Source organism: Genypterus blacodes, unplaced genomic scaffold (assembly GCF_046128005.1).
Source record: "Genypterus blacodes isolate CSIRO-AG114 ecotype Tasmania unplaced genomic scaffold, CSIRO-AGI_Gbla_v1 ptg000055l_1, whole genome shotgun sequence".
In the NCBI taxonomy this organism is placed as follows: Eukaryota; Metazoa; Chordata; class Actinopteri; order Ophidiiformes; family Ophidiidae; genus Genypterus; species Genypterus blacodes.
In genome coordinates this window covers 884,285-908,280 of record NW_027466867.1, presented here as the reverse complement: position 1 = coordinate 908,280, position 23,996 = coordinate 884,285, and the positions used below count along the sequence as shown (strand labels likewise).

General features: G+C 51.5%; 2 protein-coding genes across 3 annotated transcripts in view; one reads left to right on the top strand and one right to left on the bottom strand.

Annotated features, from left to right (window-relative positions):
- Positions 1-23,996, bottom strand: part of LOC143002207 (myosin phosphatase Rho interacting protein) — a 203,029-nt gene that overhangs the window by 49,457 nt on the left and 129,576 nt on the right. The gene's annotated exons all lie outside the window — the stretch shown is intronic.
- rab11fip3 (RAB11 family interacting protein 3 (class II)) lies at positions 87-23,782 on the top strand. 2 transcript variants are annotated; one of them, XM_076151730.1, is made up of 14 exons: positions 87-967; positions 1,099-2,784; positions 7,572-7,665; positions 10,341-10,417; positions 12,929-13,101; positions 15,540-15,749; positions 18,527-18,562; positions 18,667-18,760; positions 18,899-19,143; positions 19,474-19,555; positions 19,659-19,796; positions 19,880-20,035; positions 20,133-20,273; positions 20,385-23,782. In XM_076151730.1, the coding sequence occupies exons 2-14, from the start codon at positions 1,219-1,221 to the stop codon at positions 20,496-20,498; spliced, it is 3,126 nt and encodes a 1,041-aa protein (XP_076007845.1). In that variant the 5' UTR covers positions 87-967; positions 1,099-1,218; the 3' UTR covers positions 20,499-23,782. The 2 variants fall into 2 exon arrangements, with proteins under 2 accessions (XP_076007845.1, XP_076007846.1); XM_076151731.1 differs by having other exon boundaries at positions 87-2,784.

Here is a 23,996-nt window from a genome sequence, read left to right as displayed (position 1 = left end):
TACGCTTGCGTGAAACGTCAGCGGAGTGTATGCGGCTGGAGGAGGAGGGTGAGGAGCGAAGAGGAGGAGGAGGAGGAAAAGGAGGAGGAGGATGGGACGCTGCTGATGCTGATGCGAGAGCTTTCGGCGTCTGTGATCAACACCGGCGGACGGATGGATCTGACGGCTTGTTTCTAACACCAACGCTGGCATCATCGCGGGGACAGACGCGGGGACAGACGCGGAGGATAGACGCGCATCTTTCCACCGGAGAAGAAGCGGAGATTTGTGCGGAGGAATGAACGGTGTCGCCTCGACCGTCGCTCGGCCTGTTCGGTGACTGACACAGGTGGATTGTCGTCGGGAAAACACCGGGAAAAACACACCGAGACGCCGAGCTGCCGGAGGGAGGCGAGAAATTCTTCCAATTCCGCCTCAAATCGAGCGAACGCGTATTTGACATTTCTCGTCACGTCACGCAGGATAACAAGATGTTTGCTGTCTGTTGGGTTAGCAGGCTAATAAGCTAATTTGGCTAGGTAGCGAGCTAGCAGCGTTCCCGGCCAATGGCAGCGGATAAGAGGGATGCTGGAAGGAGGAGATAACGCCGCCACAGATTAATAATAATCTACCACACGGTGTTTAATCTGCAAACCACGGTATTATGACATCATTCTGACGTCTCCGCTTTAGGTCAATTCGGGTTTGAGCGACGGGAGGCAGCGACATCTCCTCTTTTAATCCCGCGGTAACATGGAATACAATTAGCCAAAGCAGCTAATGTTGACAAACACCGGCTACTATTGATTTGAGTTTGTTGTTGTTGGTCTTTAAGTGGTTTATGAGCTGAAGTGTTGCCGGGTTTGAGGTGTTATTCCGCCGCATTCTCCAGCTCTCAGGCACCGGGAGTGGGAGCATGTTGACATTGGAGGTGTTCATGCTGGAACATTTGGGAGAGGAGGAGCAGCCATGACACAGAGCGACATGAGTGAGTCTAACATTTGGAGTCTAGGTCACAGTTTTGGTTCATCTAAGCTCTTGTTGGACCTTTAAAATCAATATTTTATACACATAAGGAGTGAAACAGTGATGGTAGGAGTCATGTGTTTGTGTTTTCAGGATTACAGTGAATATCTCCTGTGCCATGTGAAGTCATGACAGCTAAAGTGATCAGCTGGGTCTTTTGGTAAGGAAGCTTTAGCTTTCTCCAGCTTTTTAAAGGGAAACAGGCTGACATCAATGGAACAAACAGGTCTGTCCGGCCCGTTGGGGCGTTCAGCCTGGGCCGCAGACCAGCCCTTTCCCCTCGGATTTCACACCCTGGATGCAGACGACGGGGGCGGTTTGTGTCAAAACAGCGGCGGTCCGACAGGTTTCCACTTCCAAGATGTTGACCGGGAAAATACACTTCGACAGATTGAGGAGGACGAGCCCTTAAACTTGGACGGCCTTACAAATGGCTCTGATTACTCGGGAGGGGATGTACTGCTGGAGCAAGACGTGTCCTCTTGTCCCCAAAGTCCTCGTCATGGTAACGACCCAGAGGAATTGACTAACGTAGATCAGTCGGATGGATACGATGATATTAGTGACAGCGCACTGACGTGGTTGTTTTCCCTCAACCTCACGGACAAAGGTGGGGAAAACTCTGCTCCTGACCCGCTGAGTCTGACAGAGGACGCCCCTCTGGAGGACACAAGTCTCAGGGGACAGGAAGACCTCATTTCTGACAGGAACTCTGAGACAGAAACAGGAACCTCCATTTTTTTGGTGGACCTCTCCCACGAACAGCCGCCCTCTTGTGTCCTCCTGGAGTCTTCAGACCCACAGGGTGTCAGTGAAGAGCAGGTGGACGACGACGCGGGCCTCCCTCCCTCACAGGGCGGGGAGTCTTTGTCACCTGAGACCGGGGACAAAGGTTTATTCCTAGATCCAGTGACTGATCTGTCCGTTGGCAGTAACACTACCCTGCCAGGTTTACCTGAGCGTAACCATCTCAGCACATCACCTGAGCGTTCGGAAGAAGGATCCGTGCCTTTGTTGGATTCAGACGTTCCCGACTGTGCTAACTGTCTGAGCCTGTGTCCTGCCAGTCCCGTTCCTCTTCCCTCAGTAGATTTCCCAACAAAGGAGCCGGAGTGGGATCATGAAGGGGCTCCTGATGTAAACACTTTGACTGCAGAGCGTTTAGGTGAGGATGACTCACTCACAGCAGGTTTGTCAGCTGAGTCTTCATCAGTGACAGTGCCTCTGCCTGAAGATGCCTTCTTCCAGGGCGACGTTCCCACTGCCACTTGCTCTGCGGATAATGAGTCTCAGGATTTGATGGAAGGCAGGATTTGTTCTGAAGCCGAACATCAAAGGAACGAGGAGATGGCTTTGGATCTGGGCTTCCCCACAGACGAGGTCCACGATAGGGAAACGTTGGACCTGACGCCGTCGGAGGGCGTCCACAACCAAAGCTCTCCTCATCCGCAAACGGGACAGAGGGACGAGGAGGCCTCGACGGACGCAAACCGGCCGGAAGAGCCGGACGGCCTCAAAGCGGCTCCTTTTGAGTTTCCCGTCCAGGAGTCGGGCAGTTGCTCTCCTGAGCCCGGGTGGACTAGCGTGCACACTGAGGAGAGCCTTCCCCTCTCTGAGATGGCGGCGGACGACTCCCTGCCTGTGGTCTCGACCTCCACCTCGCAACAAGAAGACGTCTCGCCACTGAAAACCGTGTTTGACGCTTTAGACCAAGACGGAGACGGCTTCGTTCGCATCGAGGAGTTTATGGAGTTTGCCGCTGCCTATGGGGCCGATCAGGTGAGACCTGCTTCACTAACGCTGCTTTTTTTTGTGTAGGAGGCTTGGGGGTAACACAGACGTCCAGCTCCATATTCTCAAATGCTTTATTATTGATTTCCATTCCTGTAAAAGCTGCTTAATGACATCACCATCTGAAATGCACCCGGCTGAGGTCGCTCAGCTTTCAGCGTTCCAAGCTGCTAATGGGACAGAATCTATTTAGAAACTCAGATATTGGTGTAAATGAGTTTAGAGGATGAAGCTGTAGTAGTAATCTGGACTGATGGTCGCTCTCCGGACGTTTTCAAGCATTTCTGTCACTGTTTTGTCCCAAAATGTGTTAAATCCTCTCATTGTGTTGATGTTTCTCTGACTTTGAAACAACCTGGCAACGTACTGGGTCATGATTTTGGTTGAAACTGGAAAGAATCATGAAACCGATGCTCGAGTTGCTCTGTGTCGCTCGTGTTATCTGTATCTTCTGATTCGTCAGCTCTGGCTTGGCACGGCGCCATATGTCAAATGACTAACAGCCATTATCCCATTAGCATATCATGCGGTTGGAGGATAAGCCGAGGCGTCCCACTCCACCCTTCTCCCCCTCCGCCCCCCCCCCCAGTCCCCTCCACCCGCTCACACACACACACACACACACACACCATCTGAAACATGTCACCATTCATCAGCAGCTTCCTCTCCTGTGCCTCTGCAAATGTTTACCTCAACCAACCAGAGCTATCACACCATTTGCAAATAACAGTAAAAAGGCCCCGATGCAAATGTTTAATGTTGCCTAACTGGTAGAATTCCGCCAAACACGCCCTCCGCTCCCGTTTTTGAAGGATCGTTTTGTTTCATTCCGGCCCCTCGGTGCCCAAAAACAACATTTCCGGCTCTGTGGTTTGTTCGTTCGGCCTCTTGTTGCCCCCTGATCCGCCCCGCCGCAGGTATCTGTGGCTCCCAGACGGGGGAATTTTGAAGGATTAAGAGTAGAATGTGTTTTTCCTGAGTCAGAGGGTCTTCATGGGATGGGGGCCGTCCACCAGCGCTGCCGGGACTTTGTTTTCCCGGATTAACACGGCGCTACGGCTATTTGTCAGGCAGTTGTGTCTCAATTCCAGCTCGTATTGTTGCTAGGGAACGCTAAAAGTGATACATTTACACCACCGGCTGAATCGATCCCAGTTTAGGTGCAGGTTTGCTTTGGTGGTATTCCATGTTGTTGTAACGCTCCAGGACTTTCCTTTCCCAGATTCCCGGCCCGGCCTGCTAACCAGATTGTGCAGATTGGTTACTTCTCTCTCTCTCTCTCACGTATTGGATATCAGATTTCCCAGAGTTGTTTTGCGTTCCTTTCAGCAAAACGCCTCTCAGGTTCCCGTCCTTCTCACGCTGGGAGACAGACGGACGGAAAGCTCCGGCGCGTCTGTCTCCCGTCTCTAAGCAGGAGACGGCATTATCTCCAGAATTTGAGGAATTTCATGTAATGCGTGTAACGATTGAGCTGGCGTTCATGAGCGCAACTCAAGGATCAGCCGGGGGGGAGGGGGAGGGGGAGTTTGGTTGAATCTAACGAGGCGTCCACAGGTGTTTGAAGTCATGGGTTTGTTTCTGTCCACAGCGGACAGATTGTCCCGTCCCGTCTCTCCGTATCAGATGAGACAACACGCAGACGCAGGCTTCATATTTGAATAAGCTCAGTGCTGATGTGTTTCTGTGCTGCGGCCTGGAAGATAAAAAGTGTTTGAGTAGCCTCCACCTCTGCACGACTGCAACTCTTACTGATTCATACGCAGGCCAGGAAACACAACATGAGGCACCCGAGTGGAGGTTTGGGTCGAGACTCAAGGTGGAGAACTCAGAACACAGGAGGTTCATTAACAGGATTTATACGACTGAGGGTGACTTAGAGATACAATAAGCATTTCCCAGGAAAGCACATCTGGTAGTTAAACTGGAGCTGTGTGCAGGTGTGTGTGTGTACGTGTGTGTGTGTACGTGTGTGTAGGTGTGCGCTTCTTATACATTTGCATGCTTGTCAGAAGCGTTCAGCCGCTGTTGTTACAATAAGCATGCAAATCTCTTCTCCGGAATAATTCCAGGATGAACGTCGCTGATGTGGATTGACGTGTTCTCTCTCTCACACACACACACACACACACACACACACACACACACACACACACTGAGCATTACTGTGTGTATACTTTGAATAAGGCCCCTGAATATACAGGATTTACCTCCAGGCATCAGAGTTCATCGTGTTTAGGGAAATGATCTGAAAAGGCTCTAAGCTTTAATGTAGTTTGGATGTTATGGAGTTGAGAGTGACAGGAAACCATCTGCTGTTTGAGTGTGAGGGTGCTGAGACCCTGAACGGTTCTCAAAGGTTAGCGTCCTGCAGTCTGGCGACAGCAGAGGCCCCGGTTGCTGTTTCAGTGACTGTGCAGCGTCTTTGGAAGCTCCATTCATGGGTTTTGACCCTGATTCTGCACAAAGCCTCGGTGCTGGAGCGCTTTGTGGCGGCGGCTCTTCTGTCTTTGGCCAGACCCTCCCTCCCTTTGCCCCTTTGCTTTTATGTTCTGCCCCTCTAATCCACAATGGAATGTCCCGTCCCCTGACCCCCGTCCCCACTCCCCTCTTCACTTTGGAGCGTTTGTATTCTCTCTCTAAAGATCACTGCACCTCTGCTGCTCCCCGTCTCATTACAAGTAACGAGCTCGGGGTCGGTATGTGTGTGTCGTGAAACCCCCCTGCCCCACCGCAGGGCAGGAAAGCGTCTCACCCAGGGGTGTTTTTTCTACTTGAGGGGGGGTGTGCACAGCGGCGGCCTGTGTGGGTGCAGCCAGGCGTGACCCCGCGCTGATTAGACACAAAGAGAGGAAACAGAAAAAACCGCCGAGCATCCGCCGCTCAGCCAGGCAGTGGAAATGACAGAGCTGTCACGCTGCAGAAACTTTCCTCCGCTCCTCGCCTCCATCTCACACACACACACACACACACACACACACACACGCCACCGTGAGCGTCGGAAAGCAGTGTGACAAAATGTTTTCACAGCAGGAAGTGATTCAGAATTTGATTTGAGAAGTGAATAGGAAAACTTGGTTGAGCTTTTCCTGCACCTCATAAAGGGTGTGTGTGTGTGTGTGTGTGTGTGTGTGTGTGCGTGTGCGTGTGTGTGTGCGTGCATGTCTGAGGTCTGTGGAACCCCAAAGTAAGCAAAGGTTGTATTTCTGAAGCTCCGCCCACATGGAGTGTGTGGTCTGGCCCATTTCTCCATTAGGGTTGAAGTATTTGCGGTGGTTTATAATCGTCACCCGGGTAACGACCTCTACAGAGTGACAGTAACTCATAATTATCATCAATTATGTATTCAATCACAAGTGTAAACATGTGCAGGCTGACAGATTTTGTTCAGCAGCATTGGAAAGACCAAAATAGTTTCTGTCATCTGGATCAGGCGCACGGTGACAGTTTAGACCCCCCTCCCACACACACACACACACACACACAGGCAGGATCACGCCTCTGGTTTTCTCACCTCACAGAGCAGAGTGAAGGTGTCGGTGAGCGGCAGCACAGAGCAGAGAAGCGTTTCCTGTGCAGAGCGACAAACTCGACAACGGCCCAGAATTTCAAAACCTGGCGTCTTCAAAGTGCCACCGGCGTCAGAACCCAGCTGGGTTTCATTCACCAAACGCAATTCAGGAGCCTGGCGGGGGGTCGATGGGGTCGTTTCCCGGTTTCAGTTGCAATTTCATCATTCCTCAATCTCCCGAGTCGGAGCTCAGCTTCTCCTTAAGCAGATCAGCTGCTGCCTCTGCGTGTAACTGAGATATAAACAAGATCAGAGAACAACAGAGAGGAGGCCTGAGGAGGAAGGAGAGGCTCAGGGAAAATCACCACGTTCCTCATTGTGAAGCACACACACACACTCACACACACACGACCACAGGAACCTCACCCGCCGGCCTGTCAGGCTCTTTCCCAGCTAATTCAGTCGGCGATCCACGCCTGAAACTACAGCGTAATGACGGGTTGGTGTAATCGTGCCATGTACCACTTTGGGTTCCTCGTCTCCCGGCGCCGCTGTCAGTCGGGCCGGGATGCGGGCGCGAGCGTGAGGCCTGGCGGTTTGACTCAAAGCTGGAGGATGTGGAGGTGAAGGTGTCGCCGATACAGAGCGCACATCTCGCCCAGGCCGCCTCTTGTTGCCAGGTTACCAGCTGAGGGGGGGGGGGGGTGTATATGTAAGGATGTACGCAGAGACTCTTACGTAACCGATTCATCCCTGGAGTGCCGACTCAGAGCGTTTCTGTGCGCCGAACGCTTCGTGTTCATGTTAGGAATGTGAGTTTGATCCGTGCCGAGTTTAAGGGTCGGATGTTTTATTGATTTAAAAAAAGATCCAATCGTGTTCTGTGTTCTTCTTCTACATTTTATAGGCGGTAGTAAAGCTCAGCTGCCCCGCTCTGAACCCTCTGTAAAGCCTCTGTAAACACTGTGTTGTTCTGCCTGCAGTAAAGATCACAAATACATGACGTCTGCTAAAGTTCATTTCCTTCACGAGGCCGCAGATCTTTGTTTTCTTTTATTGCTTCTGGTAAATCTGCAGTAAAAAACGCCACGAGACTGAAACGACCCCGAGAGGCTGCGAGGACATCCTCAGCTTAGACTCAGGGACGAGTCAAAGCTCTGACCCCAGACTTTCCCCATTACATCATTAATGAAAGTATGAGATTATGATTGACTGAAGCTTTGATGGCGTTCCTGTGTGACGTCTGCTGCTCTGTGTGTTCCAGGTGAAGGATCTGACCAAGTTCCTGGATCCCAGCGGCTTGGGAGTGATCAGCTTTGAGGATTTCCACCGTGGAATCTCCGCAATCAGCAATGGAGGTGAGTCTCCCTGCCCTCCGCCCCCCTGTGTCCTCTGTGTTTGCTTCCTTTGTATCGATCTCCATGTTATTTGCCACATTCCCCTCGTCTCACAGTCTGTGGAGACGCTGACACAGAGTTTGTTTCTATTTCTGTCCGGGCTAGTCTGACATTAACCTAATTCTGCCGCACAGAACGCCTCAGCAGCACATTCCAGCATCTGGCTCCATCTTTTCATTACATCCCTCCCCCCACCCCACGCTGTTAAATAGCGCCGTCAACACGGCCCTGCTCAGCTGAGGTGTAGGGATGTGGGATGGAAGAGGAAGAGGAAGAAGAAGTCTGACCCAAATCCTTCGCCGCTGGACTGTAAACCTCCGTTACTCTTCCTCACGCCTTCGCCCCTTTGCTTCACCTCAGCCTTCTAAAGGAAATCAAAACTTCCAAATCTACACCCCGTTCCCCCACACCAGGCTCCTCTGCTGACATCATTGTCACAGCTGACACCCCGAGGCGTTCACTGACATCATTACAAAGAGTTTTTTGGGACGTTTAACATTCTGTTTGCTCTGACATCACCAAAATACTCCTGCCTGTGGCTCCAATCCGGCCTGTTTATGGATTAGTAGTACTCTCTCTCGCTCTCTCTCTCTCTCTCTCTCTCTCTCTCTCTCTCTCGCCCGCCCTCTCTCTCGCTTTCTGGGTTGCACAGCTCTGGTTTCTCTCTCCATGAATAAGTGATGCACTGGAGAGCATTAGATGCACACACACACACACACACACACACACACACACACACACACACACACACACACACACACACACACACACGGGCTGCTTGGCAAAGCTTTCAGAGCGGGAGTGTGGCTCTCTACCCAGAGTCCTATTCACCTAAATAATTTACTCTCTTCTCTCTCTCTCTTTCTCTTTCTCTTTCTCTTCCCTTTGTTTTTTGTTTTATTCCCTTTGACTTATTTGCATCGTTCTGTCCTTAAATAGATTTATTCTCTTAATTAAAACGAGAGCTCCAACCTTTGTCAATCGTGGATCGTTCAGTGGTTGTGTGTTGAAGTGAATGCTGTGTTCCGTCCTGCTTGATTGACACACAGGAGGCTGTAATGAAGGGCAGCAGGACATCACCATCATCATCATACTCATCATCAACTACATCCCAGAAGAGTCCAGATCTAGTTCATGTTACTGGACGGCGTCAGATGTGTCTGAAATGACCGACACCTGTGTGTAAATTGTGTCATTTGACCGCCGTGACCTGGCGTGTAGTCGCCTCGTATCGTGTTGCTCGTCTCCGTCCCTCCCTCGCCGCCCTCGTCCTCCTCTTTCCCCCGCGTCAGTGTGGAAAATGAACGGGTTTCCCATCGGTGTGTGAAGATCAGAGCCGGGCTGTAACTTCCTCGGCCACTCGCACGCCGACGACAGAATTCCTGTCAGTCTGTGAGGGCAGGATTCAGTTTTCCCCCCCAGCTCAACGATTGTTTTCCCACCCACCGTCCCAAGGTCACGCCGTGTGCCCCCGCCACTTCCTCCACTCTTACTGGAATCAGACCGCAAAAACCTGCTATTCCAGCTCAGTACGTTCAGTGTAAACGCCCCCTCTCCCTCCTTCCCTCTCCCTCTCTCTCTCTCTCTCTCCTACAACTGTACCTCTTCATAAAGACGGGCCTGCAGGCTGTGGGAACTCTTTGTCCCCCTTGCTGTGTGTGTGTGTGTGTGTCTGGCATGTCTGGAACAACACAAACCGAACAGGACTCTGAGCTCCGTGACCTCTGGACAGCCGGAGATCAGGCGTTCGGTATCCCAAACAGAAACGAGCGTCTCTCACTTCAAAGAGGCTGAACCGTGGAGGAGGAGGAGGAGGAGGAGGAGGAAGAGGAGAGTTACATAAGTGCGGTGGAAGCAGGGAGCAGCCAGGGTCCCGGGGCCGTGTTTGTGTTCCATTCTATTCACAACTCTGTTTACCAGACACACGAGCGCCGCGGTGGCCGACGGGACTCCGGCTCGTTTCGCTCTGGCTCGGGTTTCGCCCCCCCCCGGCTCGTCTGCAGGTGCTTCCAACACACGAAGAATGAGATCCGGGCCGCTTCTGACTCCGGGTTTTAATCGTGCTGCTTGGCCCCGCACCTTCTTCTATCACATGACACCTGATAGGGGAGTGAGGAAAGTTACATAATGTTTACTGTCGCAGAGCGCTGACTGTGCGTATGCCAAACTGTGACAGCAGCAAGGACACACACACACACACACACACACATACACACACACACACACGCCTAAATGTGCTGATTACATCCTAGGGCAAACACATTAGAGCTGATGGATCACTGTTTGACAAACACTGAGAACAACACTGACTTTATTCCTCTGCTACATGAAGATAAAACGAGCTGCAGAATATTCCACTTGTGTCAGACCTTATGCTTGGAATAGAGGCGAGCTTAAATGTGCAACCAGGGATGAAAACGTGTATCTATGATGTCATTTATATGTAGATTTACTTCAGGTGCTTCTTCTTCTTTGCTGAGCCTTGAACGCCTCTGTGTGTGTGTGTGTTTACATGTGCAGTGGCGCTGGAGCCCGGTCCGTATGTTTACTTAACCTCCTTTTCCAGTTGACTGAATGTGTTTTGTCCTGCACACATTAACCGTCGCCCTCCTTTGTCTCCTCTCCCGTCCACGCAGGTCCGGACCTGCAGCTGTACGGCGTCCACTACAGCCCGGGGGACGGAGCGGTGGGCTGCACGGAGGAATACGACGAGGTGAGGACGCCCGGAGAGAGACACACATTATAGGCCTCGGTTTCTCCACGACACACACACACACACACACACACACACACACACACACACACACACACACACACACACACACACAGGAGCACAGTGTAAGAGGTCACAGGCTTGACCTCCCCGTGCACTCCGGCTCTTCCCGCTGTCGTCCTGCAGGCGGGCGTGCGGAGCTATCATTACCACTCTGTGAATATTCCACAGACTGAACACGGCGGTCTGGCAGCCTCCAAATTGCATCTGGCGGGCTTCCGCGCTCTCACTCCGCCTTTGACAAATATCGAAATAGTTTGGAGCGGGACATGAGCTCTTACATGTGTGTGGAATTATGTTTTCTGAGTCGCGGTCGGCATTTTTGGGATTCCTGCCTCTCTTGTATATTTAACTGTCATTGTTGAAACGTCTCTCTCTCTCTCTGTAATCGAGGAGCGGTGAGCGGGAGCGCTGGAAACTGCAGTGTCAGCGCCCCCCGCCTGGAGCGCCGGGTAAGTGCAGGAAGGTTTCTGCAGGCCTGAGCTGTGCTGAACGGCTTCCTGCTCACAGGGATGAGTAATGCTCCGGGTGTGAGCGCTGCGTGGGATCAGCTTACAGACAGGACGGCAATAAAAGTGGAGCCTGATAGGCCGGCGTGTGTTTTGTTGACACCAAATCTAAGGAGAAGCTTTGTAAGGCTGTGTGTGTGTGTGTGTGTGTGTGTGTGTGTGTGTGTGTGTGTGTGTGTGTGTGTGTGTGTGTGTGTGTGTGTGTGTGTGTGTGTGTGTGTGTGTGTGTGTGTGTGTGTGTGTGTGTGTGTGTGTGTGTGTGTGTGTGTGTGTGTGTGTGTGTGTGTGAGAGACTGCTGAAAAACCTCAACAAAGGTGGAGAACGCTATTATACAGGTTGAAAGGATTCGATGTGTGTGTGTGGGAGCGTGTGTGTGTGTGTGTGTGTGGGAGCATGTTTGTGTGTGTGTGTGTGTTGCTGTTTGCAATACAGAGAAGTCTTTGTTGTGCCCGTTGAGGTTGTTTGTTATTGTTCTCGGCATTTGTGTCTCGAGCGCAGCGGAGGTGAAAATTAATTCCCCAGAATTCCGAATGACGACAACAAAACCAATAATGCATCTGTGTGTGTGTGTGTGTGTGTGTGTGTGTGCAGGAGGATTGTTGTGAATCTGAGCCACCGTCTTGTTTGTGTGTTTCCTACACGACAAACCAAAACTCCCTGTTGCCGTAGCGACTGTTGACTGAACTCTGGCTGAAGTTAGCGGGTGTGTGAGGCAGACGCAGCACCTGGTGTCCTTGTTTTTCCCTCCTGGGCTTCCTGGCAGTAAAGGCTCCCTCTCTCTCTCAATGGCGCCGCTGTTCTCACCCTGTTTGCTGTGAAAACAGCCGAGGTGAGGCGGCCGTGACGCGGCGTCCCGTCCAAACCCTCATTTACTGAGCGTCACGTCGTTTATGTACAGACGGTTCACGAGGGGGCGTGTTGGTTTAGTCGTTGCTCTCCCTCTCAGCCCGGCCGTCACCTCACCTTCTTCTCATTTGGCCGCACAGCCTGACAGTTATGGCGTCTTGTTGTGATGTATAGGCCTCATTCACTGCACTGCAGCGTTATGGAACACGGCTTAATGATTTATTGTGTCACACTCGCTCTGGGACCGGAGCCGGAGAGATTAAAGACTGGTTCAGATGATCTGGTAGCCGTTTGAACGCTTGGAGGCCTGACTGGCAGTCACTGATTGAGAGTTCCAGCTGACGTCTCCGCTGCTCTTTGGACTCTCGTCTCCGCCCCTCGGACCGCCCAGCGGAACTCAACCAGGCGCTTTTCGCTGTTTTTCCATGTGAGCTTGTTTGTGTGTGTGTGTGAGCCAGAGCTGAGGAAGCACGAGCAGGGGGGGCCGACTGACAGACGTCCTGTCACCTGGACCCCGAGCAGAGAGCATGGTTCTGGGCACGCTGGTCAGCCCTCTAGGCCCGGCTCCTCTGGCTCCACCAGCTCTTCCTCCTCCTCCTCCTCCTCCTCCTCCTCCTCGCCCGCCGGTATGTGCTGCTTCGCTCCAACTTGGGCTTTAATGTTGAGGATTTGTACATTTCGTAAGTGGAAAAGTCCCCAGCGTGTCCGCGTTCCCGTTCCCTCCGCCGCTGGGCCCAGGGAGGAGGTGTTGATGGAGCAGGTTTGGCTGGGATCGTCCACCTGAAGGCCGGCAGCTGAGCCTCTGAAGCCTCTGAAGCTTGTTTGTACTGCAGGAGTTTGTTTGGTTGTTTGGTTGTGACTGGCACACGCACACCATCGTTCCAAACAGAGCGTCTTTGTAACGGCTGTTTGAGTCATCGCACCTTTCGCCCCACGAAGACGAGATGGTTCCTACTCCAGAGTGGACAAGGACGTATCTGAGGAGACGTCTAACATCTGTCCACGCTGCTGTTTCACCTGTTTGACGGTGGTTTGTATTCTCTCTCTCCCTCTCTCTCTCTCTCTCTCTCTCTCTCTCTCTCTCGGCCGCTGCAGCAAAATGAGGTGACGGACAGCGCCTACCTGGGCTCTGAAAGCACCTACAGCGAGTGTGAGACCTTCACCGATGAGGACACGGGCGCCCTCGTGCCCCCCGAGATGCACGAGGAGGTGGAGACGGACAGCGGCATCGAGGCCACGCTGCACGACCCCGACGACGCCAGCAACAGGTCAGTGTTCCGCCAACGTCTCGTCGGCTTCACACACACACACACACACTCACCTACACACACACACATCTTCTGGGTGCGTTGGTTGAGCCGCAGAGAGCCGAGTTTAGCGGGAAACCGCTTCCCTCCTGAATCAGATCAATATAATCGTTATAATCCTCCTCCTTATCGCCGCCGGCTACAATCCTTACTGTAAATGTGTGTTAAATCTTCAGCTCAGCGTCGTCCTGCGCTGATCCTCGGTGGCGATCACGTGGTTTAGGAGTTCTGCCCGCCCCGGCCCTGGATCAGGGACTGCTCGGGGTCTATGTGGGTCAGCAGGCAGACAGGCAGATTAAACTGAGGCCTTAGATTCCCTCAGATACGTCAGTGGATAGAAAGTCATGGCCAGATGCACCTGAACGCACCACGACTCTGCGCCCTTTCGCGCCACTCTGCGGCGATGAGCTGAGTGTGAAGCGAGCCGAGGCCTCGAAACACAGACGGCAACACAGACAGCAACACTTCTGCCGCTTCTCTCCCCTGAGTCGAGTGAGTCAAGTAGAAGTCAGATCTCACATAAGTGGACTTCTTTAACCGTCTTCCCTTTGTGGAGTTCAGACGGCGTGATAAGGGATTCTCTCAGGCGCTGCTCCGGGTCCGGTCACAGCTCATCCATCTGCTCGGCTCACATCTCTATCAAGATTATTAAGCGAGTTGTTGACGGCGGGTGTGAAGGTCGCTTTGATGTTGATGTTCTATGTTATTGCTATATTTGTGTCTAAAGCAGAGACGTTGAGGAGCAAAGTGAAGGATCAGAGGTGTGTTTATGTCTCATTCCAGAGTATAAATGGAGCCGGAGCAGGTTGAGCTCCTGGTGTATGAGTTGTGACAGTTGGGAGGTGTTTAGGCCAAACACAGAGGGGGGAGGGGTGCAGAGGTCCGAGGCTCTTATCTGCTGACTGTGCGACTTGTCTCTCCGGCTCCATGACGGATGGCGTGGCTCGGCCTGCCCCCCCACCTCTCCCCCCACGCTCCTGTTTGGACTTCCCAGTCCATGACCGAGCCTTGAATTCTAGGAAATGTCGAGTTAGCTGTTTTCTTTTCAGTTCCTTTCCCTCTTTTCCCCTCTCCTTCCTGCGTCTTTCTTCTTTCCCAGGGCCGACTCAGCTCCTCACCTCCTCACATCCGTCCTAACAGTCAATCCAGATTTACTGCCAGGATTTTCTCTGTTTCCTGGTGAAAAAGCGACAGGGAATGACTGGGAATACTGGTGACTGCAGCTTATGAAGGCGTTTGAAGTGTTTACTGAAGGAGTCTGTGCAGAGGGATTAAGAGAGGAACAGGATTAGCCTCCTCCTCCCTCCTCCCTCCTCCCTCCTTCCCTCCTTCCCTCCCTCCCTCCTCTACCTGTCCCCGTCTGTCCTCCCCCAGTGTCTCCACACACTTGTGACAGTCAGCAGGACCGTCTCGTTGGCCTTCGCTTAACCCCCCGAAATCTGATTAAGGAACCCACCCGCCCTCGACCCCTCCTTCAGTCGTACGGGAATGCTGTATACCGGGAGCTGGTTAGGACCTTTACACACCGTTTACCCGCCGGAGCGTCCAAGCGGAGTCGTTAGTTTCCATTAGTGTGACCCGAGACACTTCAGGATTCCACTCTGGGCGTTTCTCTCTGCGGGCGATCGGAGTATGGGGCTGAGCAGGGAGGCCAGTCAGAGCCGGAGTCACGGGTAAGAGCTTCCAGAATGGGACGGTGATGTCATCCAGAAGGTTGTTGGAGGCGATCGGGACTCGTAGATAATCCGGTTTTATTTTCACAATGTAAATTAAGACGGATGAACTGGATTTAGTGATAAATATAAGTATGACATCATCGGTGGTTCTTTGTTAGATTGGACGACATCGCTACTGTGGTGTAGTGTTTTCTAATTTTAGAAGTAAGACAAAGTGCCGCTGCAGTAGTTTGAGTCGGCGTGGTTCTTGTCGAGCACAAAGCAACACGTCACGAGTGTGTGTGTGTGTGTGTGTGTGTGTGTGTGTGAGAAACGCAAGCTTGCCTTTTTACGCTGATTGTCCCGTCCTCATCCTGTGAGTAAGGGTCTGTGTCAGCACCGGCCTGTGAGACATCAGACAGGACGACAGGAAAGGTTCAGCATTCCCGCTTTCCTGCCCGATGAAAAGCAAAGAGTTTATTCCCTGACTTCCTGTAACGCTGTAACATTCACCATCACACACACACACACATGGACTGCTGCCCTGTCACATGTTCCCCCCAACGAAGGAGTCAGAGTAGATGCTCTGGCTTAGTTTGGCGGCGTCTGTGGTTTCCTAAATGAACGCTCCCGCCGCTGTGTAAACAAACAGCGGCAAAGCAAACAAAGCTCCGTACTCCAAACCTCTCCCTCAAAGTGGAAAGTGGAAACAGTAACCCAGTCATTCCTTCCTTCCCTCTCTAGGTTTTCCCTGAACTCGGAGCTCCACGCTCACTCCCTGGTGACGGTGATCGGCGGGGAGGAGGAGCACTTTGAGGATTTCGGGGAGAGCAACACGTCGGAGCTGCTGATGCAGAGCGGCGTGGAGGGCGGCGAGGGCGGCGTCGGGCTGGGCGACCCCTCCTTCCTGCAAACCCCAGAGCAGGTCAACGGCTCCCTGCTGCTCTCCCCCAGGTACAAACCGCCTCTGATCTTAGGTTACAGTGTCACAGGTTAACAGCGAGGAAGGGGGAGGAGTCGTACGGAGACGCAGACGCCTCCCAGGCTGCGTTGCGCTCCAGGAATATCAAAGTTCTCCACCCGAATGTCAAATCACAGCTTCTTCTTCTTCTTCTTCTCCTCCTCCTGATAAGAGGTGTGACGCTGTTAACCGTCTCCTGGCTTAGATCGGCGCCGTTTACTGGAGATGTTTTTCCCTTTGAAGAGCGACTTCTGAGGTCAGGCGTTGATAAGCTCTATCTGAAGCCACGCCCCCTCCCCCATCCCCCCGTCTCCTCTTCCTGCTAGGCCCGGAGATAAACTGAAGCGCAGAATTATTGAGAATTCCTTAAAGCGGCGCTCCGGCTCATTATCCCCTCGCCGGGTGATCTGGAGCGCCGTCTGAATGCAGCCATTTTGAGGAATCGGGAGCAGGATGGAATCTTTTATGGTTCAACCACGGCTTTGAAATGTATCTCAGCATCAAACATGACAGACAAGATGGTTCGCCCTTCATCTCCCCCCCCTCCTCCTCCTCTTCCTCTTCTTCTCCTCCTCCTCCTCTCCCTGGATTATGTATGAATCCCTTGACAGGAAGCTGAGGTTAGGCTGCGCTGGTGTAGAAACGAGTCGTAAGTGTCGGTCCCCTCGTTTGAACGCTGTCAATAATTAATATGACATCATGATAAACACCTGTAGGAAACGTGTGTGTGTGTGTGTGCGCGTGTGCGCGTGTGTGTGTGTGATATTCGTCATGGTTTATGTAAGTTGTGCTCGCTGGTCACACACAGAAATAACTCTGCCCACAGACTTCACCCACTCTGTGTGTGTGTGTGTGTGTGTGTGTGTGTGTGTGTGTGTGTGTGTGTGTGTGTGTGTGTGTGTGTGTGTGTGTGTGCGTCAGTGTGTTTTTAGCCAATCGTTTCTTATTACAGCAGCTCGTAGCAGTGCCGCCCACACACACACACATATACACTCTCTCTCACACACACACACACACACACACACACACACACACACACACACACACACCACAACCCTCCCTTGCAGATGCACACAGTGTTGCATTATTTCCCCGCTCTTCCTCACACAAGCCAGAGAAAATGGTTCCACGCTGCAGTGAGTCTTAAGAATGTGTGACTGTCGGGCGACACACACACACACACACACACACACACACACACACACACTCTGTCTTCACCGAGCAGCGCAGCGTTTCTGCCCACTTAAACAGGAAGCGCTGCCAAGGTTTGTTGCGTAATTGCGACCTGACTTGCACCCTGGATGAAGACTCGGCCGGCAGAGGTGGTTTGAGGAGACGCTGCTGCAGAGGGAGCACACACACACACACACACACACACACACACACACACACACACACACACACTGCCCCACCTGTATCACCTCCCCTCTCACTCCTCACTGATTAACCCTTTGAGGTGTCCCGTCCTCCTCCTCCCCTCTCTTATCCTGTCACTCACCACTCCTTCTCTCCCTCCTCCTCCTCCTCCTCCTCTTCCTCCTCTGTCTCCTCTCTCCAGCGCTCCTGCTCCTCTCCCTGACTGCTTTCAGAGCTTCCTCAGGGAGGAGGCGCTGGACTTTTTCTGTAGCCAGTGTCACAAACAGATCAGTCGTCTCGAGGATCTGTCCACCCGCCTCAATTACCTCGAGATGACGAGGTAAAGGCGCCGCTCGCCGCCCCGCCCCGCCTCCATCATGCGCCTGTGGATGTGTTTGGCGTTGCAGTGTTGATTAGACCATTGCACACACACACTCTCCTCTCTCGCATGCTGTGTTGGAGGAGCGACACGTGTGTGTGTGTGTGTGTGTGTGTGTGTGTGTGTGTGTGTGTGTGTGTGTGTGTGTGTGTGTGTGTGTGTGTGTGTGTGTGTGTGTGTGTGTGTGTGTGTGTGTGTGTGTGTGTGTGTGTGTGGCATGTCATGCGTTCATCTGTTCACTCCTCTCACCGCGTGTTGTTGTGTGTGTGTGTGACTTGCAGTGTCTCAGCATTTGACTCGTCGCTCTGGCTGGAGTGTGTGTGTGTGTGTGTGTGTGTGTGTGTGTAAGCCGTTGCAGAGCGACGAAAGGCCTCGATCAGAACATTTCACCGGCTGCTGCTCCGTGTTCGTGTCATCGCTCGTGTCAAACTATTCAACCATTCATACATCATCAATCTATCAAACTGAACACACACACGATCATGAAACAGCAAATGTAACTTGAGTTATATCAGGTAAGTGTGTGTGTGTGTTTGTTTGGTTTGTGCTCATTCCAGTGCATTCATGTCATTGTGTTGTTGCACTACACACACACACACACACACATACACACACACACACACTCCTCCTTTCTTATCTGTGTAGAAAATTGCAGATTGGGTGAGACTAATTTAAAAATCTATGATGAACAAACCCTGGAATTAAACAGGAAGTTGTGTAACACTCTCTCTCACACACACACACACACACACACACACACACATGTCCCTTTGATGAAGCGGTGTGTGTGTGTGTAAACAGTAATGAAGCTAATCCCAGAGTGTCGCTCATTAGTGTCCTGATAAGTGCAGGCTGCTGTGTTGTGATGTTGTGGTGAACCTGCGAGGGCCGTGACAAATAACCCATAATCACACACACACACACTCACACACTCACAGACACACACTTGGTTCCCTCTCCGGGCCTCCTCGTGTCTTTCCTCTATCCGTCCTTCCTTCCTGACCATCTTTCCTGTTGTTCTGTCTCCTCCTGCAGCGCCGGCAAGAGGCTGTCCAGCAAGAAAGTGGCAAGGTCAGCACTTCTTTCAGAGAGAGGCTCAGATTTTGGTGGTTGCCGGCTCCGCTTGACGACGCTCTTCCTCTCTCTTCTCTCTCTTCTTCTTCTCTCTTCTTCAGACATCTCCTCCAGAACAGCTCCATGACTCTGGACACCATGAGCGACCTGACCCGGGACATCCTGGAGCTCGCCGACAACGACATCACTGACAAGGTGAGAGAGCCACACACACACACCCGTCAGATAACACGGTTCAGGTTCCGACGCCTTGCTTAAAGGCACCTAGGCAGTCGTAGAAGGAAGAAGGAGCCGTGCTGTAGTTCACCCTCTCAACCCTCTCTCTCCGTGAAGGTGCTCCTCCTGGAACGCCGCGTGGCCGAGCTGGAGAAGGAGTCGGAGTCGTCGGGGGAGCAGCACGCCCGGCTGCGGCAGGAGAACCTTCAGCTGGTGCACCGGGCCAACGCCTTTGAGGAGCAGCTCAAGGAGCAGGAGCTCCTCGCCGACGAGCAGCTGCAGCTGGAGACGCGGCGCCACAAAGACGCCCTCAACAAGCTGGAGAGGGAGAGAGGGCTGGAGCTGGAAAACCTGCAGGCCAGGTCAGGAGAAGCGGGAATCTTTAACGGGCATTTTGGGAGTAATTGCTTTGGGAATATGAATCGCTACAGATTGTCCCAAGCATTTGTTGTTGTTGTACACAGAGAGCTAAATGGAGCGGTGAGTAATGGACAGGCCTGGTGACTGAGTGAATAGTTAGTCAGAGGCTCCACGCTGCCCCCTGCTGGCCTGAGCTCGCTGTAGTTTTCCCTTGGAAGTCCTTGTCGTCGTCCTCAGCTGACAGATTGGTGCAGATGTGTGTTCCAGCTGTGTTTCCTCACAGCTGTAGGTGTTTGTTGAATACGTGTGAAGGTTCTGTGTTTGTTTCCCAGGCTGCAGCAGCTGGACGAGGAGAACAGCGAGCTCCGGTCCTGCGTCCCCTGCCTACGAGCAAACATCGAGAGACTGGAGGAGGTGAGAAGAAACGCCGCTGCCGACGTTCCCACGTTCTGTTTTCCTCCTCGTCTTTTCTCCCCCGTCCTCACGGTTTCCTCTCTTCTACGCTTTTTGTCACCAGGAGAAGATGAAGCTGGAGGACGAGACGGAGGCCATGTCCGACCGGCTGACGGAGGAGACGGAGTCGCGCAGGAAGATGGGAGACAAGCTGAGCCACGAGCGCCACCAGAATCACAAGGAGAAGGAGAACACGCAGGAGGTGGGAACGCCGCCACTCCACCGATCAACAGCTCCACATTCACATCACCATCGCTCACACTCTTTGCTCTGTTTGTGTCGCAGCTGATCGAAGATCTACGCAAGCAGCTGGAACATCTGCAGCTCTACAAACTGGAGGCGGAGGCCAAGAGAGGGAGAACGCCAGGCGCCGGGCTGCAGGAGTACCAGACCCGAACACGAGAAGCCGAGCTGGAGCAGGAGATCAAGCGACTCAAACAGGTAACACACACACACACACACACACACACTGGAGTCTTCCTTAGGTTTCCTCCTCTCGGCTTCTTGAGTATTAACATCTTGAGTTTACCCTCCGCAGGACAACCGCAGTCTGAAGGAGCAGAACGACGAGCTGAACGGTCAGATCATCAACCTGAGCATCCAGGGGGCCAAGAACCTTATGTCCGCCTCCTTCTCCGACTCCCTGGCGGCCGAGATCAACTCTGTGTCGCGCTCTGAGGTGGGTGGGCATCGTCTACAACAACAACAACATCACCCACTGTTCAATCAGCTTTGAGGTGTCTGACTCTGTGTGTGTGTGTGTGTGTGTGTGTGTGTGTGTGTGTTCCAGTTGATGGAGGCGATCCACAAACAGGAGGAGATCAACTACAGACTGCAGGACTACATCGACAAGATCATCGTGGCCATCATGGAGTCAAACCCCTCGATCCTGGAGGTCAAATAAGACAAAGACTCAAACGAGACGAAAGACTCGGCTCGGACCAAAACTAACAAACAAACAAACAAACAAACTGGAGCAGGAAGTGAAAGGAAATCATTCTGGCATCATGGAGGAGAAATCACTCAAGTAGAAGAAGAATTTAAGGTTTTAATTTATAGCTCAGTCTGTGGCCGTCTGTGAAGAATAAGCTATTTTGATTTTGTGCTTGTGCGGGAGTGTGAGTGTGTGTGTGAGTGTGTATGAGTGAGTGTGTGTGTGTGTGTTTGCCCTTCTGAATTCACTTGGGTTCTGGTGACTTCCATGTTTGTGGCTAGAGGGACCTGAGCCTCCCCTGTTTGCTGGTATGGATGTGTTCAATGTGTGCAAGGGGTCACAGGTCAGAGGTCAAAACCCTCCCTGCGTCCCCGAAAACAACGACTGACAATTAGACCCAAAAGGCCTCAAATGAAAGGCGGTTAAAGTCTTCGTTATCTGTACGGAAGGGCTGTGACCCGGGCTGAGTCGTGTTCTAGACGCACGTATGAAGCCCCGGCGACGAGACCAGGCCCCCGGCAACGAGACCACGCCCCCCGGTTCCCGACCTTCTCTTTCGTTTAAGAGGTTTTAAAGTTTGCTGTGCTGCCTACAAGTCACACTAACGGCGTGATCTGTCCCTTAAAACCCAGTTTGACCGTCTCTCCCGCTCCAAAACCCACGTGAGGGACGTTTGTAACGCCCTGAGGGTTTGTGTGTGTGTGTGTGTGTGCGTGTGTGTGTGTGTTAGGGTTAGTTTGTTGGCGTGACCCAAATGCGTGAGGTGCTTTTGCATTCTTTGTGTTGCTACAGGGACAGGAAATGGCGGCGGTTATGTTTTTTTTGCGTCACATCAATTTTCTAGTTTTTACGATGAAACAGGGTCCCAGGGGTCGGGCGGTGAACGGGGGAAGCGCTCCTTCCCGGTGTGTTCCCCACGCGCCTGATCCCGGCGTTCTCTTGCTGAGTGAAAGTATTCCGGAGAAACAAACCGCCTTTGCTGCACAAGTGGAAATGTTGTCACGGTAACGGAGGAAAACGCTGTATATGAAGTGAGAGATTATTGTACTTTGCACTAAGTTTTGTTTTGATTTCCTTCATGTTTTTGTCGATAAGAAAAGGGATCAAATCATGTGATGAAGATGAAGCCCGTATGGAGGTGAAGATGGAGGCCACGGGGACTACACACACACACACACACACACACACACACACACACACACGTGGCAGCTGTGGAAGAAAAAGCTGAATCATTGTTATTATTATTCCCTGCCGCCCTTCTTCATATTTATTGTTCCGTGCCCCATCAGGAGTTCGGCTGAGCTCCGACGCTGAAGGGAGAATTCCCAGTTGGCCAGTTTTCCTCATTTTTCCCCAAACCCGAAACGGAAGAGATGGAGACGCGGGGTAGCAATAACGCCGAGCAGGGACGGGGACACACACCTGCTCTTTCCCCTCACCTCCTTTTATTTTCTCTCCATTCATCTCAATCCTACATGGAGGACATGCAGACATGTCTCAACACTTCCCGTGGACACTTGGACGCGTCTCTCCCGCCATCTGGATGGATTTAAAGGCGTCCGTCTCACCGCTCCCCTTCACCTGCCGCTCCGTGGGAAAATGGCCTTGGATGTAAATGAACTTGTAAAGATTTTTTCTACACTCACACTCTAGATTCTAGGTATTTTTATAGTCTCGGGGGACAGACGGTGTCCTCTCCTCGTCTCTCTGCTGTGAGACAGCTGCCTGTATCCTTCTCTAGCATGTAGCGTGTACAGTATCTGTTTGGTTTCCGTTGTTTTGACTCACATGCAGATATTTATTCATCCTTTCACACGGGGACACGACACAAACACACACTTTGGTGTTATCGCTTCTGTTCTGCTGGAAATAGGTTTGTAAAAAAAAAAAAGATGTATTTTTGAATTCACACAGGGAGAAAAACGTCAAATGCTCTTTTTTGAATTTATGAGGATTGTTTAAAGCAAAGTTATGCTGTTAAGTTTGTGAGTGAAAGCTGGATTGTGGTCACGTGTGGAGGCCTTTGCACTCTCCCGTAATGCTGATGTCATAGTGGCCACTAGAGGGCGCTGTGGCTTCGGCTCTATGGCCCTGTGCGGTCTCCTCTGCTGTCTTCCCAGATGGAGTCAGGTACTGCATGAAGCTTCATTCTCAGTATTGTACATCACTGAATCGCTCATTTTGATTGACAGGCTCATTCGCTCTGATATGCTTTGACGTCACGTGACACCTTAAAGGGCCAGTCCACCTGTTTGACACCTCATTCTCAGCCGGGTGCCATGGTGACACACTGATTATGTGGTGCACACTTCTTGTAACCCCTCACACATCACATGTTTGGACACATGATTGGAGCTTTTCACAAACTTATACTTTAGTAAATCATTTACATCCTAATGATCTTACCTGAGTTAAGGGGAAACATTGCGACACATAGCCCTGTACCTCTCGCCAGCAGGCTATATCACAGCCCCTCCCCCTCCCCATTCTCTCCCCTGCTTCATATCGTAGTGCGTCCAGCTCTGTCGGCAAGTTTGGGAATCTTTGTGACTGAACAGTAAGCGAGTCCACAGATCTGTTTAAACTTTCCCTTTAAGCAGAGCGGACTGTCATGAATGCACTTTAACCACATCCTCTCTCTCCAGTCTGACCCCCTGCCACCAAAATGACCAAAGACAGACACCGATGCTTTATCGATCAAGGTCCACAATTTGCTTTTGGTATTCAAAACACAAGCTCTCTGCTCGCCCCTGAAACAACTGGCCCGGTAGTCTAAACACTGTGCCTCTGTGTCTCATACTTTGCCTCCAAACTAACGTGATGAGCCCTGGGGAAAGCACTGACCACGTGACTGTCCGTTTGTTAAGTTATAATGATGAAAACTACACTTTGTAAATATGAAGTCTCATTTTTTTGATTATTTTTTTTTCTCTCACGCTCACTTCCAGTGTCCAAAGAACGTTTGCTCAAGGCACAAACATCACTACTGGAGTAGTGCATGGCTTTGCCATATTGTGACAATGGGAGGATCAAAAGAGAATATTGTAGAAACAGAAATTGTAAATGTTATTCCTATTTTCAAAGATAAATGTATAAATTATATCAGTATTGGTTACAGCTGTATATTATTTTTGAAGATCCCCTAAAGATCTAATCCTAATTGTTACTGGGGAATTATAATTTCACTGTAAAAAGAGATCAATTTAAAGGAAAACAGTAAAAGTAAGATTAGGAAAATAAATGGAATAAAATTACCCTGTTTGTTTGCCTCTTTTATTCACTGTTTCACATTGTATCATACAGATGCATGTACATATATTCTGCAGCCTCAGTAGAATCTCTAGTATGACTGCAACAAAAGGGAATTCTTGTTTTGTTGTATTTAGTATTATGAATTTATTTATATATCTTTCCACAATATCAATTTATGTCATTAATATTATGATCCAAATGAAATAAAAGCCATTT

Coding starts and splice junctions, on each gene's coding strand:
- rab11fip3 (XM_076151730.1), top strand. CDS start 1,219: ATGGAACAAACAGGTCTGTCCGGCCCGTTGGGGCGTTCAGCCTGGGCC. Junction 15,750..18,526: donor TCCCTGCTGCTCTCCCCCAG/GTACAAACCGCC, acceptor CTCCTCCTGCAG/CGCCGGCAAGAGGCTGTCCA. Junction 20,274..20,384: donor ACTCTGTGTCGCGCTCTGAG/GTGGGTGGGCAT, acceptor TGTGTGTTCCAG/TTGATGGAGGCGATCCACAA.